The sequence below is a fragment of the Drosophila grimshawi genome, unplaced genomic scaffold (assembly GCF_018153295.1).
Source record: "Drosophila grimshawi isolate 15287-2541.00 unplaced genomic scaffold, ASM1815329v1 contig_848, whole genome shotgun sequence".
In the NCBI taxonomy this organism is placed as follows: Eukaryota; Metazoa; Arthropoda; class Insecta; order Diptera; family Drosophilidae; genus Drosophila; species Drosophila grimshawi.
This window is the reverse complement of record NW_025063692.1, coordinates 8,539,066-8,552,500: the sequence shown is the minus strand read 5'-3', so window position 1 is coordinate 8,552,500 and position 13,435 is coordinate 8,539,066. Positions and strand designations below refer to the sequence as shown.

Below are 13,435 nucleotides of genomic sequence, written 5' to 3'. Positions count from 1 at the left end.
TATATATATAAAATAATGTAAAAAGAAAAACTGCTAATCGATTGTGAACTTAATATGAGAACTGAACTTAATATCAATGCACGGCAACTTTTTGTAAGCAGCGTTTATTTTCTTCTAAAATTGCTGACCAGCCGAGATCAGATTGCATAAGTGATGTTTGTTAGTTGGCTTGTTAACGGCCAAACCCAACTCGAAAACCCCACCCAGTGGAAGAAGGCATTGGTAATCGCTTTGCTCCATCGATGCTCCAGTTTCACAATATGTGCTGAGCAAACTGTGATTTGAACACTTTGCCGAGTGCTAAGTGATTTCAACTAAATGCAAGTGCATGCATGCCACACGTGCCACACCCACCTTGATGTTGCACATCTGTTTGTTGTGTGTACTTAAGGTTTGAATGCCCTTAAGTTTTATTTGGTTTCCCATTGTAGCCATTGATGGATTGAGTTCATAAATCAAACTACTTTTCACCTAAAGTACAAATAAAATCCATTTTTCATCTGCCTAGCATCAATATACTCGTACAAAGATGGAGGAAATCAATTGAAGACTACAAGAAATTGATGCACTATTTGCAGCTACAGTTGAAATCCATTATGTAAAGTTGATTTTATATAATTCGGCATGTTGTTCTTTCGTTCATTTTGTAATTCAATTGATTGTGAAGATTATTTTTGGTACAAAGACAAACCGGTTGACTTAGCCACTTGACTGCCACTTGTGGCAGGGCATTCGTAAAAAATCTCGCTATCGACAACATGCATTTGTCATTAGCAACAAAGTTTTGTGTCGTTGTTTTACCTGCTGCTCTTTTTTTTTTTGTTTGTTTGTTTGTTTGTTTGTTTGTTGGTTTTGTTTGTTTGTTTTTGTGTTTCGATATCTGCATTTGTATTTGCTTTGTATGCACAATGAATCGTGCAATTGCATTTGTGTTTAATAATCATTTATGCAACTTGTTCAGTGTTCGACTTTGCAAATGTTTGAGCTGCAATTTGTATCTGTTGTTCAATTGCGAAAGTAAACACGAGCCAACAACAACAACAGCAACAACAACAACAACAACAAATCGCCAACGTCAATTTTTGAGCTGGCAAAAATGAACAACAACAAAAAGAAAAAATACGAAATTGAAACTGTAGCAGAAACTTGAGTCCGTTGCCCAAAATCCAAAGTCTAATAAGCGTCTGGCCGGCTAATTAGAAACGCTGATTGTGCCCCAAACCCAGACACACACACACACACACAAGTCCAAAAAAAAGGGGCACATGAGTGTAGACAACGGAAATCCACACGCTAAATTGCAGCGACAGACGATGCCAACGCCTCTTGTGATGGGCTTTGTATACCCTATAATAACCACTTCTTTATAAATGGCTACAGCAGAGCCTTGCCAATGTATGTAACAGCTATTGAATAGTTGTTGCCAACCAATTAAAATGTTATCTGAAAAGAGATTTGATTGTTAATGGAATAGTATTTGTAGAAATATAAAACATATTTTATAATATTTTTTATTTATTTGTCTATTTAATGTGAGCTGAAAGCAGTCGACAATTTTATTTTATAATTAAAATTAAAGTAAACAAATTAAATTATACGAAATGAAAACTAAAAGTAATTAAATATGAAATTTCAAATTAAATAAAACATATAGGATATAATAATATAAATTGGGGAGTATTCAAATGTAAAAAGGTCTCAAATTTATTGCGATGTTTGGGAAAAGCGAGACAAAAATAATAAACAAAAGTTGTTAAATGTTTTTTTACTTATTATTTATTATTAATTCAAGACTGCACAAATCTTACCACTTCAAATAGCTTAAGCAGGTTGTCTTCTAGTCGAGCACTCGCTGCTTTTACATGCTGGCCAGTTCATGTAGTCGTTGTAAGGCTCATTAAAAACGATTGAAACTTCCGCACAAGCCGCGCCACAGTTTATTGCTAAAGAAATAATAGTTTTGAGACGACATAGACAAATAGCCAAATAGATCGGTCATATCTGAATGTTTCTATGTACATTCATGTATAGTTTTCAAAGTATGTTTGTGGCACAAATTGTGGTTTAATAAACTTAAAAACAAAAAAAAAAAACAAAAAAAAACAAACCCAAACTCTGCTCTGTACAGTCAGTGCCTTTGTTTGAACGAGGTCGTCGCACAGTCAGTCAGTGATTGGAAACTGGAATCGGGCATGGAGGGGGGCCTTTAATTTTGTGGTAGGAGAGGGTGCTATGCCACCCCAATCCCAACCCCAACCCCAAACCCCTTTTCTGTTCAAAACGGCAACGGCTGCTTGCTCATTGTGCATTAATTTACGCGAATGTGTGACAAAGTTGTCCAACTATAAACAAAAGCGTCCAAAAATGTTAAATGAGGATTTGCATACAAAGTCAGCGACGGGTGATAAACAATTGCCGAATATCAAAGAAACTGTTTACACAAAAAAAAAAAAACAATGACTGGTTGCTTGCCGAGAGGGGGCGCGGGGCAAAGGGTTTGGTCTATCAATAATTGTGCTATGCTAATCAATGTGTTTAAAATGGATTGATATATGTATTTTTTTTTTTTTTTTAGATGCCACATGATAATAAAAATGATAACGTTTATGAAAAGTTAAATCAATTTTTATCGAATGACCACGAAAACAATCACACAGACACTGATAGAAAGAGAGAGAAAGAGATAGATAGATGGATAGATAGATAGAGAGAGAGGGAAATATAACACGAGTCAACGAATTAATTTCTAAATGATTTACTATAAAAAAAATATAAGAAGAAATTAACACTAATTTACTGAACTCAGACAATAAAAACCCGAATTAGAAAAATCGCTGAGAAGTTTTTCAATGTTCTCAAATCAGTTGATAATGATGGGGTTGAGCAGTGGATGGGCGTGCCTCGACAATTACTAAAAAGCTGGAATTTGTGCATATTGTTTTTGAGACCATAGCGAAGTGTATTTATATTATCAGGTTATGGATAATTATCAAACGAGCGGCTTAATAAACAGCTGCTATACATACATAATGAAGAGATCGAGGAAAATAAAATACCGAATGAGTGGCAATGACGAGTCTGTGATGGAACTATGGAGATACATCTAGTTACCTTTAAGTACACAATGAATACTATTTGGAACAACAAGAAGAAAACCATATAGGAAGTGCTCGATTCTGTTAATGATGCAGGGAATACAAAATAAAATTTAGATGCTTTTGGGGATTCTCTGCGACAGTTGATGATTGATATATGATTGATATAATACCGAAAATGAGAAACTCGCTCATTCAACTCACAAAAATGGCATACAAGATGCTGATGATGAAAACCCAAAGTGACCAATCTGAACAACAAAAACCGGTTGCTATCAAATCAGAGCCAACTGCCAGTGAATCATCGACATTCCCTGAGAAACAAATGTGTGACGAAGCGGAAGGGCTTCCGGAAGTGATGCACATGATTAACATTATTAAATTCGTATTTTTGGAAATATAAATCATATATATATGTTGTTTCAAGATGTTGACAGCTATCTGAAATAAAGGCACTCCAAGCAAGTATGTTCTCAGCATACAAAAAAGATGAATCAAATATGTCCTAGGATCAAACGGATCAAGTGTAAATCGATTGAGAATCTAGGATATTTACGGCCACAACCAGAATAACTGTTGATGTTAATGATACAAAATGACACATTTTATGACAATCAAATGCAAATTCATGGTTTTGTTTGGGTGTTCGCAAAATGTGATATAATTTTCACACTGATTGCAGCAACAGCAAATTGAAATGGACGGCACCCATAACAAGAGTTGTAAAGAACTTGGCAATCAAAGCTGCCACGGCAAGTTTTGTTTACATTTCACAGTAAATTGTTATATTTTTTATGCTTTTCGCAAGGCAACATAAAAAAAAGTCAACCAAAACAAATAGAAAACAAAAAAAAAAAACAAAAAACCACAACAATAAATCTGACGGCAAACAGAGGAACGACAAAGACAAAAGGCGAACCCACAAATAAAAATAGAAAAGCCAGAAAATACAACTTTTGATAGTTGGCTTTCAAATAAATAAATAAATAAATTGTGTCGAAAATTAAGCATATACCCCACACACACACACATGCAACTATGTTGTGGCTGTTATGCAATTTGCGGCCGTTTGAGGTCGCCAATGATCCATGCTGATTCGCATTTATGCAACACGTTTGTTTAGCTTGAATTAGAATTAGAATTGGAATTGGAATTACAATTCATGTGACATTTCAGGCGGCATTTGTTTCATGCGAACCTTTCGCAAATTACGCAATGTTCAAGGTCATCATCAAAGTACTTGCAAAATAAATAATTGTACAGAGATATAGAGATATGATCTGCCATGCAGCCAGTTCTACTCTAAAATTTAATTTGTGCCATTCTTAAAATTCGAAATTTTTGGAACATTTTCATTGCACTTTCAGACAAATGAGCATTTCGAATACTAATTCAAATTGCCGCAGTATAAGATCTTTCAGTCCAGTTTGGTTGACGTTAGTTATAATACAATTTTGTGCTTATATCAAGTGAATCGTTCCACTTCGATTGGCATTGCCTGACATCCCAATTGTTTCGACTCTAGTATCAGCCGTGTGCATAATGATATTTATTTTGTAATAGTCGTAATACTCATAAATTGCTCAAGTTGTGGGCGATTCTCACATTCCAATTGCATAGTCTGACTTGTTGTTGACCCTAAACGAGCCCCTCGGTCCCTCGTTAAGTGCCCCCCTCCCCTTCTGCGACTTTCCGAGTTCCGTAACCCAGTTGAATTTCGCTTTTCGCTTTTTCTTATGCTGTCATATTTATTTATTATTATTTTATTGAGGGCGCGCCTGGACAATTGTAACTTTTAATTCAATTTGATATGTTAATTTGCTCGAACAATCGCAATGGAAGGCACACTCCGGCAAGTTGTTGCAATACTTTGAGAGGTGCTAGGATTGCATTTGAACAATATACAATATAACTTGGACACCTTGCTAAATAATACACGGTTTCAGGTTGTCATCGCTCTTGCAACACTTGTCACACATTCCACATCATTTCAATTTGCAGGTGCTCGAATGTTTGCTCTTTGCGTCATGCCCCAACGGAAGGTATTTGCAATTATTTACGCGTTACACAACGTGGGAATTGTATCAAGCCGGATTACACTTAAATCAATCTTTAACTGATCGCATTGAATTGAAAATGCATCCTAAAGCATCGCCCTGCCAAAAACAATTTAAAATGTTTGATTTTTGTACAGTTTTTCTTTAAAACTTTATATTTTGAATAGGTATCAATAATAATCAATGCAAACCTTGAATTTTAAATTTATTCTTATCTTGGTTCCTGCACCATATACCCAGATCAAAAATAGCCTTGATTTTTTTCAAGCGTAAGCAAAAAAAATGAATCTAAACAGTGGCACGAGTGGCATAAGAGACTGGCAACACAGTCTGTGGCGCAGTTATAACCCGATATGATGCGATAGCCCCACGAATTGGGACTCAGATTTCACATTGCTGGAATGGGGATGCTGTAGAAATCTAGTTGTAATAATACATGATAACCATGAAGCTATAGAAACGTTGACACAACAAAAATAAAAATATAATGTTTGCCACGTGCTCGAATGCGCGGACGAGTGCCTCTGCTCGGGTTGGTGCAACGGATGCGCGTCAGGAGGCGACCGCCTTTTAAGTTAACTTATCTAGGATTATCAACAAAGAGTGCACAACTTTTGGAAATGCACAGAGACGAATTTATGTGACAGTAAATAGTCGCTATAGTGAAAAAATGAATATGAATGTACATAAGCTGATAGCACCAAAGTGAGCATATCCAATTAACAAACATTTTGAGAGAGTAAACATTTCACTATTCAAATAAAGCTATGTTTGACAAAAAAAAAAAACAACAAAAAAAACTAAGAAAAATGCGTCGCAACGAGTGCTTACTGTACTTACTCATAATGCATAGAAATAGATTTGTTTCCGTCTTTGTGTTTTTCATTTGAAGCGCTGTTTATTTTTAGCTTAACAACACTTTACAAACTATTTATACTCTTTTAGAGAAAATCATAGTTTGCTGCGTATAAAACATAGAATTTCCCTGTTATAAAAGCATGAATCGATATACATATATACAAAGTTAGATATCTCAAGAGATCTCTATATATATATATCTGCGACATGAGTCTCGGCAATCGCAGGGCATTTCAACTTCATCAACTCGTTGCTAGATTTCTTGTAGTTAGTTTTATGGCGCGTTGCTTGAATCTCAACTGTTTTCTCAAGAGTTTTCAGGTTGATGTTCAGGTTTTTGGGTACACTTGTTGTTTGCATACGTGTGACTGATGTGTTGATAGAGAACATTCCGTGGAGAGGGTTTGGCAGGGGATGTTGCCCCCCGCCCCCATTAGATAAGATAAGCAAAAGGAAACATATTGAATTTGATGATTTTCTGTGTGTGTGTGTGTTTTTTTTTCGTAATTGTTGTTGTTCTGCTTTATTCAAAAATCGTGTTTAAAATAATATGGATTTTATAAAACTTAGCTTACGGCCTGTGGCGCATTTACACACTCGATAAATCGATAAATCGATATTTAAAAATATATTTATCAAGCTGGCTTGTAAATGTGCGCACTTACATATATTAAAATTATATATTTATCATTTAGCTGTTGTTTATTATTTGTCTTTTTTAAGCTTTTACAGTTTTTTTCTTTTTTTCTTTTAATATTGCTTTTGAGTCTTTCATTTTATATAGCTAAAATGTATGATTTATACAAAAATATATTTTTGCTGCTTACAAAATTGTATAAATATTATTTATATTTTTATTTCATTTTTGTAGATAAAAAAAAATTGCGCTAAACTAAAATGGCCTAATAACTAAAATATAAATGCTACAAAAAATATGACAAAAATTGCAATTGGAAAAATAGCTAAATTGCTGGCGAAAAAATTGCTAAAAAAAATTTTTTTTAATAAAAATGATAATGTGGGCGCATGCAAAAAAAAAAAAATGTAATAAAATGGTTGTCATTTTATAATAATGTTAATATATATATATATATATACTTTATATATATTTATAATAATTATTATTGTTGCTTTTATTGTTGTTGTTGTTGTTGTTGTTGTGCTTGTTGTTGGCATTTGCAATTGAGGCCCATAGCTCATCGCTCATTTGTTTACTAGGCGTAAATTATTGTGTTTATTTTTATTATTTTTCGTTTTCGTTTATTATTCAATTTGTTTATAAATTTTATAAACAGCTTAATCAATGATCACAACTCTTAGCATAAATATTAATCGCATGTGGCATTTGCATCATTAATATATATGTATATATGTATCTCTAATTATATATATATATATATATCTATGCGTCTGTAGATACTTGCATAAGTGTATCATCTATGTACGGTTTACATATAGTGTATGGTTTATAAAAAATATTTCTCAATACGCCGTTAGTACAAAAAAAAAGTAGTGTATAAAAAATGCTTGCACTTTGTTTTAGTTTCTGTTGTTGTCTTTTATGCTTTACTTTTGTCTTTTGTCTTTTGTCTTTTATTGTTAATTTGTATTTCCTGTTACGCTTCCTTTAGTTTAACCGTTACTTTATTAGCAGCCTATGTGAAATTATAAACTAACAATTAATGATTGTCGTTGGCTTCTAAACAGCTGCCTAATCCAGGGGATGTTTGGGAACTGGGGAAGTGATGGGTTTGTCTTATGTGAAGAGATTGTGGGTGTGGATGTGCGTGTGGGTGTGGGTGTGAGTGGGGGTGGTGGTGGTGGTTCTAGTACTGTTGCATTGCTATCTCTTGCAATCGTTTTCACGCGTTTTGCAAATCGCTCAAAACACGTTAAACTTTAACGGTTACCGTGGAATTCATTGATATGTGTTCATTAGCTCAGAAGGCAAACGCCCGCTTCAATTCGTGTCATTTTTCATCATTTTCTTCAAAGTTTTGGCTGCGTGAAACTGTGAAAAGAAAGAAGAACAAATAGAAGAGTTTATCAAATGAGTTAAATACGTAAATTATAATAACAACCACTTCAATTGTGAATGATTTCATGATTTCTGCTAAAGCCAAATGCAATTTAAAAAATATATTTTGTAAGAGTGAAGAATTGGAGATAAAAGGATAACTAAATGCAAGCAATTAAATCAAAGAATTAATCTAATATTTATAAACATCATAATGGAATATGAAATTAACAATATATATATATATATATATATATATATATTTCTGTAAGTAGTTATGCGCTATTGCTTAAGCAAGCTTGTGAGCAACGTGGCGTATACGTTATTTGTCAGCTCAGCAGAGCTGAGCTCGTTCTTCTTGTTGCTGTTTGATATTTCACACTAAACTTTGCCACAATTATTAATGGCAATTATCTTGGATATGTTTGCTTCTATTGTTTGGCAGTCTTTGGCTAATTGAAAGTAATTACTGCAATTAAAAACACAATTCTATAGAAATGAGACTCTTCATTAGTCTGAATGAATATTGTGAATATTTGCGGCACTCATTTGTGCGTGCCCATTGCAACAACAACGATACAAAGAGAAAAAAAAAACGAAAAGCAAAAAAACTATATAGTTTGTTTGTGTGTTTTTCATTAACATTTTCATTTTCGTTTTTCGCGTGTCAAACGCTTTCTGAAGGCTGCCTCATTTCTCATTTACAATTAACTGAATACACTCATTCACGAGTGTTCCGTGAACATTCAGCTGGGCAGCTTTGTGCTTTACAAACACATGAATATAGCCATGGGGAGGCCCATTCATTGATACCTCAAATTGGCGGACACAGATCGCTTCTATATATATATATATGTGTGTTTGTTGATTATGATGAAGCTGAGCTGCACAATATATAAATTGTCGGTGTTTTCTTTGTCATCGCCATTATATCAAAGGCCTACTAAAAGGGGGCGGTACGCCTCTATATTCTATCTGAACTAAGAGGATTTCAAGAAGATATAAAAATGTATATATATATATATATAACTTGAGCTGTTTATTTTGATATGAAATCTAAGATTTATTCAACAGCCACTCAAACAAATCGTAGGAGTTATCTACAAAGTTAAGTAGGTCTACTAAAAATGTCTTAACAATCGAATGAGAAACTCAAAAATGATGTCAAAAACAATATTAATACACAGAGAAAAAAACAAGCTAAATTAATGAACTTATTTTTGATATAGTTTTTTTTTTCCCCCGAGATGGTAGCATTAATTGGAACTTAAGAGTATATAAGTCTTAGTGTGCGTGAAAGCTGAAATGTGTTCGGGTGATCTAAGAAAAATGTGTGGCAATTACAACACTTTTTCATTTGAAATGCGGCCGTCACAAGCACCCAGCCACCCCGCCAGCCAGACAACCCCATCAAGCTAGCCATCAGCATCTCTCGTTTCAGTATATATTTTTTTGCCTTATCAGCGAGGCCCGATTACTTTTTTCAGTAGTGTTGTGTGTCCCTGAAGCGTGCAGCGAGACGGACGGGGCAGAGTAGAGGATGGCAGAACGTTGATAAGATAAGATGCGTCAAGTTTGGGGGCAGAAGACGGAAGACGGGACTACTTGTTGCCCAACTTATATACAGAAACTACATTAAAGACAAAACTAACAAAAACTAAAGATGGAGAGAAAGAGAGAGCGCAGAGTGAGCAGCCAAAAGATAGAGAGAGAGCAAGAGAGAGAGAGCGAGAGAGAGAGAGAAAGAGAAAGACACTTGAGTAAGTACTGCTGATTAGAAAATGCCTCGAAATGAGCAGTTTTTTCTTCTTCTTTTCTTTTTTGACAGCGTGACATAAAAGGACGCACGACATATCAAATTATATGAAATTGATTAGCAAATAAACGCATGAGCCAAATACAAAAATGTTACAACTTTAGCTTTGGCTAGTTTGTGTTACATACTTTAATGCTGGCCATCTTAAGAATTTGCTAACTGTATTTGAAAGGCTGTCAAATCGTGTCACGCGATCATCTCTCTGGAGGAGGTTTCTTTTAATTAGCGCAGCGATTTCTTTTGGCCACAGCATTTGTCTTGTTGGCAAATGCGCCCTCGCGATTGCCATGAACTTGCGTCGCTTACCCTCCTCTCATCCGCTGCCCCCCATTTTGCTGGTGCTGGTCAAACCAGTTTGCATGCAGATTCAGCAACTTTAGCTTCAGCAACAGCGACAAACTTCAACAGAAACTACAAGTTTGGAATGTGGCTTGAAGTGCGCAAGCGAGACGGCCATACACAGCCTTCCAGCGCGCAGGCGTAGCTGTTGCTATTGACGTCTCGCTTGCGCATGGGCGCAGATCGACTTTGGCTGCTTGCGTTACGCTTAAATCAGCGCGTAAGACCAGCAGTGCCTCTGCGAGTGCGTGAGCCCATTCTCTTGCTCTCCTTCTCTATCTCTCTCTCTCTCTCTCTCTCGTTCTCTTCTTCTGTTATAAGCAACTCTCTTCTCAAGCTTGAGCTGCTGTAGTTGGAGTTCAAACTTATTACTGTTTTTTTCTTTTCTTTCTTTTGTTTTATGTTTTATGTTGTGTGTATTTTCATTTATTGATATTTTCGTTGTTGGTTGTGCGTCTGCAATTTTTTCGTATCTTGTAAGCAAAATAATATATTTATGTATATAAAAAAATAGACAGTAATAATAATTACAACTAATAATAAATGTAAATGTAAATCAAACATACAAATTTTACAGACCAAAAAAAAAAAAAATTCAGCAAAAATTATATTTACAGTGGACGCTTGTTAATTGAAACTGTTGCAAGTTTAATGACTCAAATGAAAAACTCTAATTTTGAGAACATGTTGTTGGATGACAGTTCTTAGATTTGAAACAATTGTGAGTGTTGCATTTTGGAAAACTACAAAATATTATGAATAAATTAAAAATTATAATATATATTTTGTCACTTTGGAAAAAATTGGAATTATACACGAATTCAATTTGCGAGCGACCACTGTAATTGGCTTTACATTGTTGAAGTGTTTACGAACTAGGAGGTTTGCTGTGAGCTATTACTAAATGTCTTTTGTGGCATGCACAACTCTTGAGCGCGTTCTCTCGCTGACTCGCTCGCTCTCTCTTTCTCTCTCGCTCTCTCTTTCTCTCTCGCTCTCTCTTTCTCTCTCGCGCTCTCTCTCTTTCTCTTTGCTGCCCTAACTCTAGGTTTAACAGAGAGCGACTCTGTAAAACAGCTACAGGTTATTAGCTAAGATCGTTTATATATATATATATTTATATATATCTGTATATTTAATAAGTATATATATGTGTGTGTGTGCGTGTGTGTGTGCGTGTGTGTGCGTGTGTTACTACTAAAATTGCTGGCAGGGTGTGTAGTGTGAGTGGGTTGGTTGGGTTTGATTTTTAGGGGGTTGTTCAACTTACGGCCGCTGGCACGCTGCCCGGCCTAGCACAAGGGGATGGCCCAGGTCCTGCGACTCCGACTCCGACTCCGTCTCCGACATCGACTTCTCTTCTTCGTTTTAGTCGTCGCTTAGGCGTCGAAGTGCTGCTTCTGAGAACTCTGACTATCGCCACCCATTTCGCGCGACAAATCCGATATCACCTCCTTGTAGATCAGTGGATCGATATTCTTGCTTAGCTGATAGAGCAGGAACCAATCGCCGATGTTGCATCGATTTGCCACCGTTTCGACCTCATCGCTTTCGGCCAGACGTGATCGGGCACGGAGCAGCAGGTGACGCAGTTTGGGGCCGACAACGACAGCGACGCGGTAGACAAGCGATATGCCCGACAATATGCTCAGGAAGATGAGCCAGAACCACAAGAACACATAGATCTTCTCGTTGACAATATTTAGGGGTAGCACACAGAGGCCGTCGAACTTTTGCACGCCGCCAGATGGACCATATTTGTGGAATGTACATTTGGTGACTTTTGGAAAGACCTTTGCCATGGGATCGATACGATCGTCGGGCTCCATTTCGGTAAATTTGATCACATCGCTGCCATAGGTGCTGAACTCGCCATCCAAAAAGAAATCCACAAAATAGATCTGTCCGATGACATTGACAAAATTGAGTGCCTCACAGACGAAGAAACGGAATGCGTAGAAATTGTGACGATTCAGATTGCCCATAAAATATTCGACGAGTATCTTTTTGCGATCGTTTTTACACTCATCGTTCACAATGGGACTGTTGAGATCCATGACCAGCATCTTGAGTCGGCCGCCCTCCCACGATTTCCACAGATAACGCGGCACATAGAACAATATGGCCTGGAAGAATAGGACAAAGCAGACCCACTGATAATACTTGTGGTACTTGACCTTATCCTCGCCATCCACATGGGAGCCAACGCCAGGTTGGACAACATCACGTCCAGTGACGCCGGTCAGACGCTCGGGCACCGTAAACGTTGAATAGATCCAGCAATAGGTGTCCATCACACCGAGCGGTATCTCATCGACAATGCAATCGATCGGATCACCAATATATTGGCGTGAGGTGACCAGCAGCGAGAATGCGATCAATATGATCACAGTCGCCTTGTAATGCATGCGAAACACATTGTTATCGATGCACACCTGATCGATCTTTAGCAGCCCCTTAACGGAGCCGAATACATCAAACATTTTTGCACTTTAGTCGTTCAATTGACGACACGATATGTTTAAAAAAAAAAAATAAAATAAATAATACAATTTGTTGATGTTTTTGTTTCGGTTGGGTTTTGCTGCCCGACTGGATTGGATTGATTGGTTTAAAGTTCTTGTTGTTGTTGTCGTTGTTGTTGTTGTTCCTGTTATATTTGTTGTGTGTTATTTAATAATTATGCTGATTATTGTTATTTATTGTTTTATTGCTGCTGCCACACGTCACTTGTCCAACATAACGCTTGAGAATGCACCCAGGGCATATATGTGTGCACATCTGGCGGGCCGTAATGAGCCGTAACTGTTTCGTGCAGGCTCAAACTCGCCGCTGCTCCGTGCTGAACTGATCTGAAGAAATGAACTCGAGTGTATTCGAGTCGACAACGACGCTCTCCGCGAAACTCAAAAAAAAAAAAAAAAAACAGAAGAAGAAGGCGAAGAAGAAGAACAACTAAATTGAGCGTCGTGCAACGTGGTGTGCGTGTTGTTGTTGTTGCTGTTACTGCTGTTGCTGTTGCTGCTGCTGCTGTTGCTGTTGCTGTTGCTGTTGCTGTTGCTGCTGCTGCTGCTGCTAATTGTGTTGCTATTGCTGTTTATCGGCCAGATAGACAGACAAAAAGCAACACACAAAAAAAAATGATAATAATAACACAGACAGTTATTGTGGTGTGTATTTTGGTTCTGTATTTAAACGCCGTCACAGCAGCGGGCACTAAGCGCACTCTTCGGATATAGAATTCAAACTGAGC

General features: G+C 36.7%; 1 protein-coding gene across 1 annotated transcript; it reads right to left on the bottom strand.

Annotated features, from left to right (window-relative positions):
- Positions 1-7,569: 7,569 nt before the first annotated feature.
- On the bottom strand, positions 7,570-13,220 carry LOC6565709 (innexin inx2). Its single transcript, XM_001992281.3, has 2 exons — positions 11,453-13,220; positions 7,570-8,021 (listed from the first exon to the last, which is right to left on the bottom strand). Exon 1 carries the CDS (start codon positions 12,663-12,665, stop codon positions 11,562-11,564), a length of 1,104 nt encoding a protein of 367 aa, XP_001992317.1. The 5' UTR covers positions 12,666-13,220; the 3' UTR covers positions 7,570-8,021; positions 11,453-11,561.
- Between the last annotated feature and the right edge of the window lie 215 nt (positions 13,221-13,435).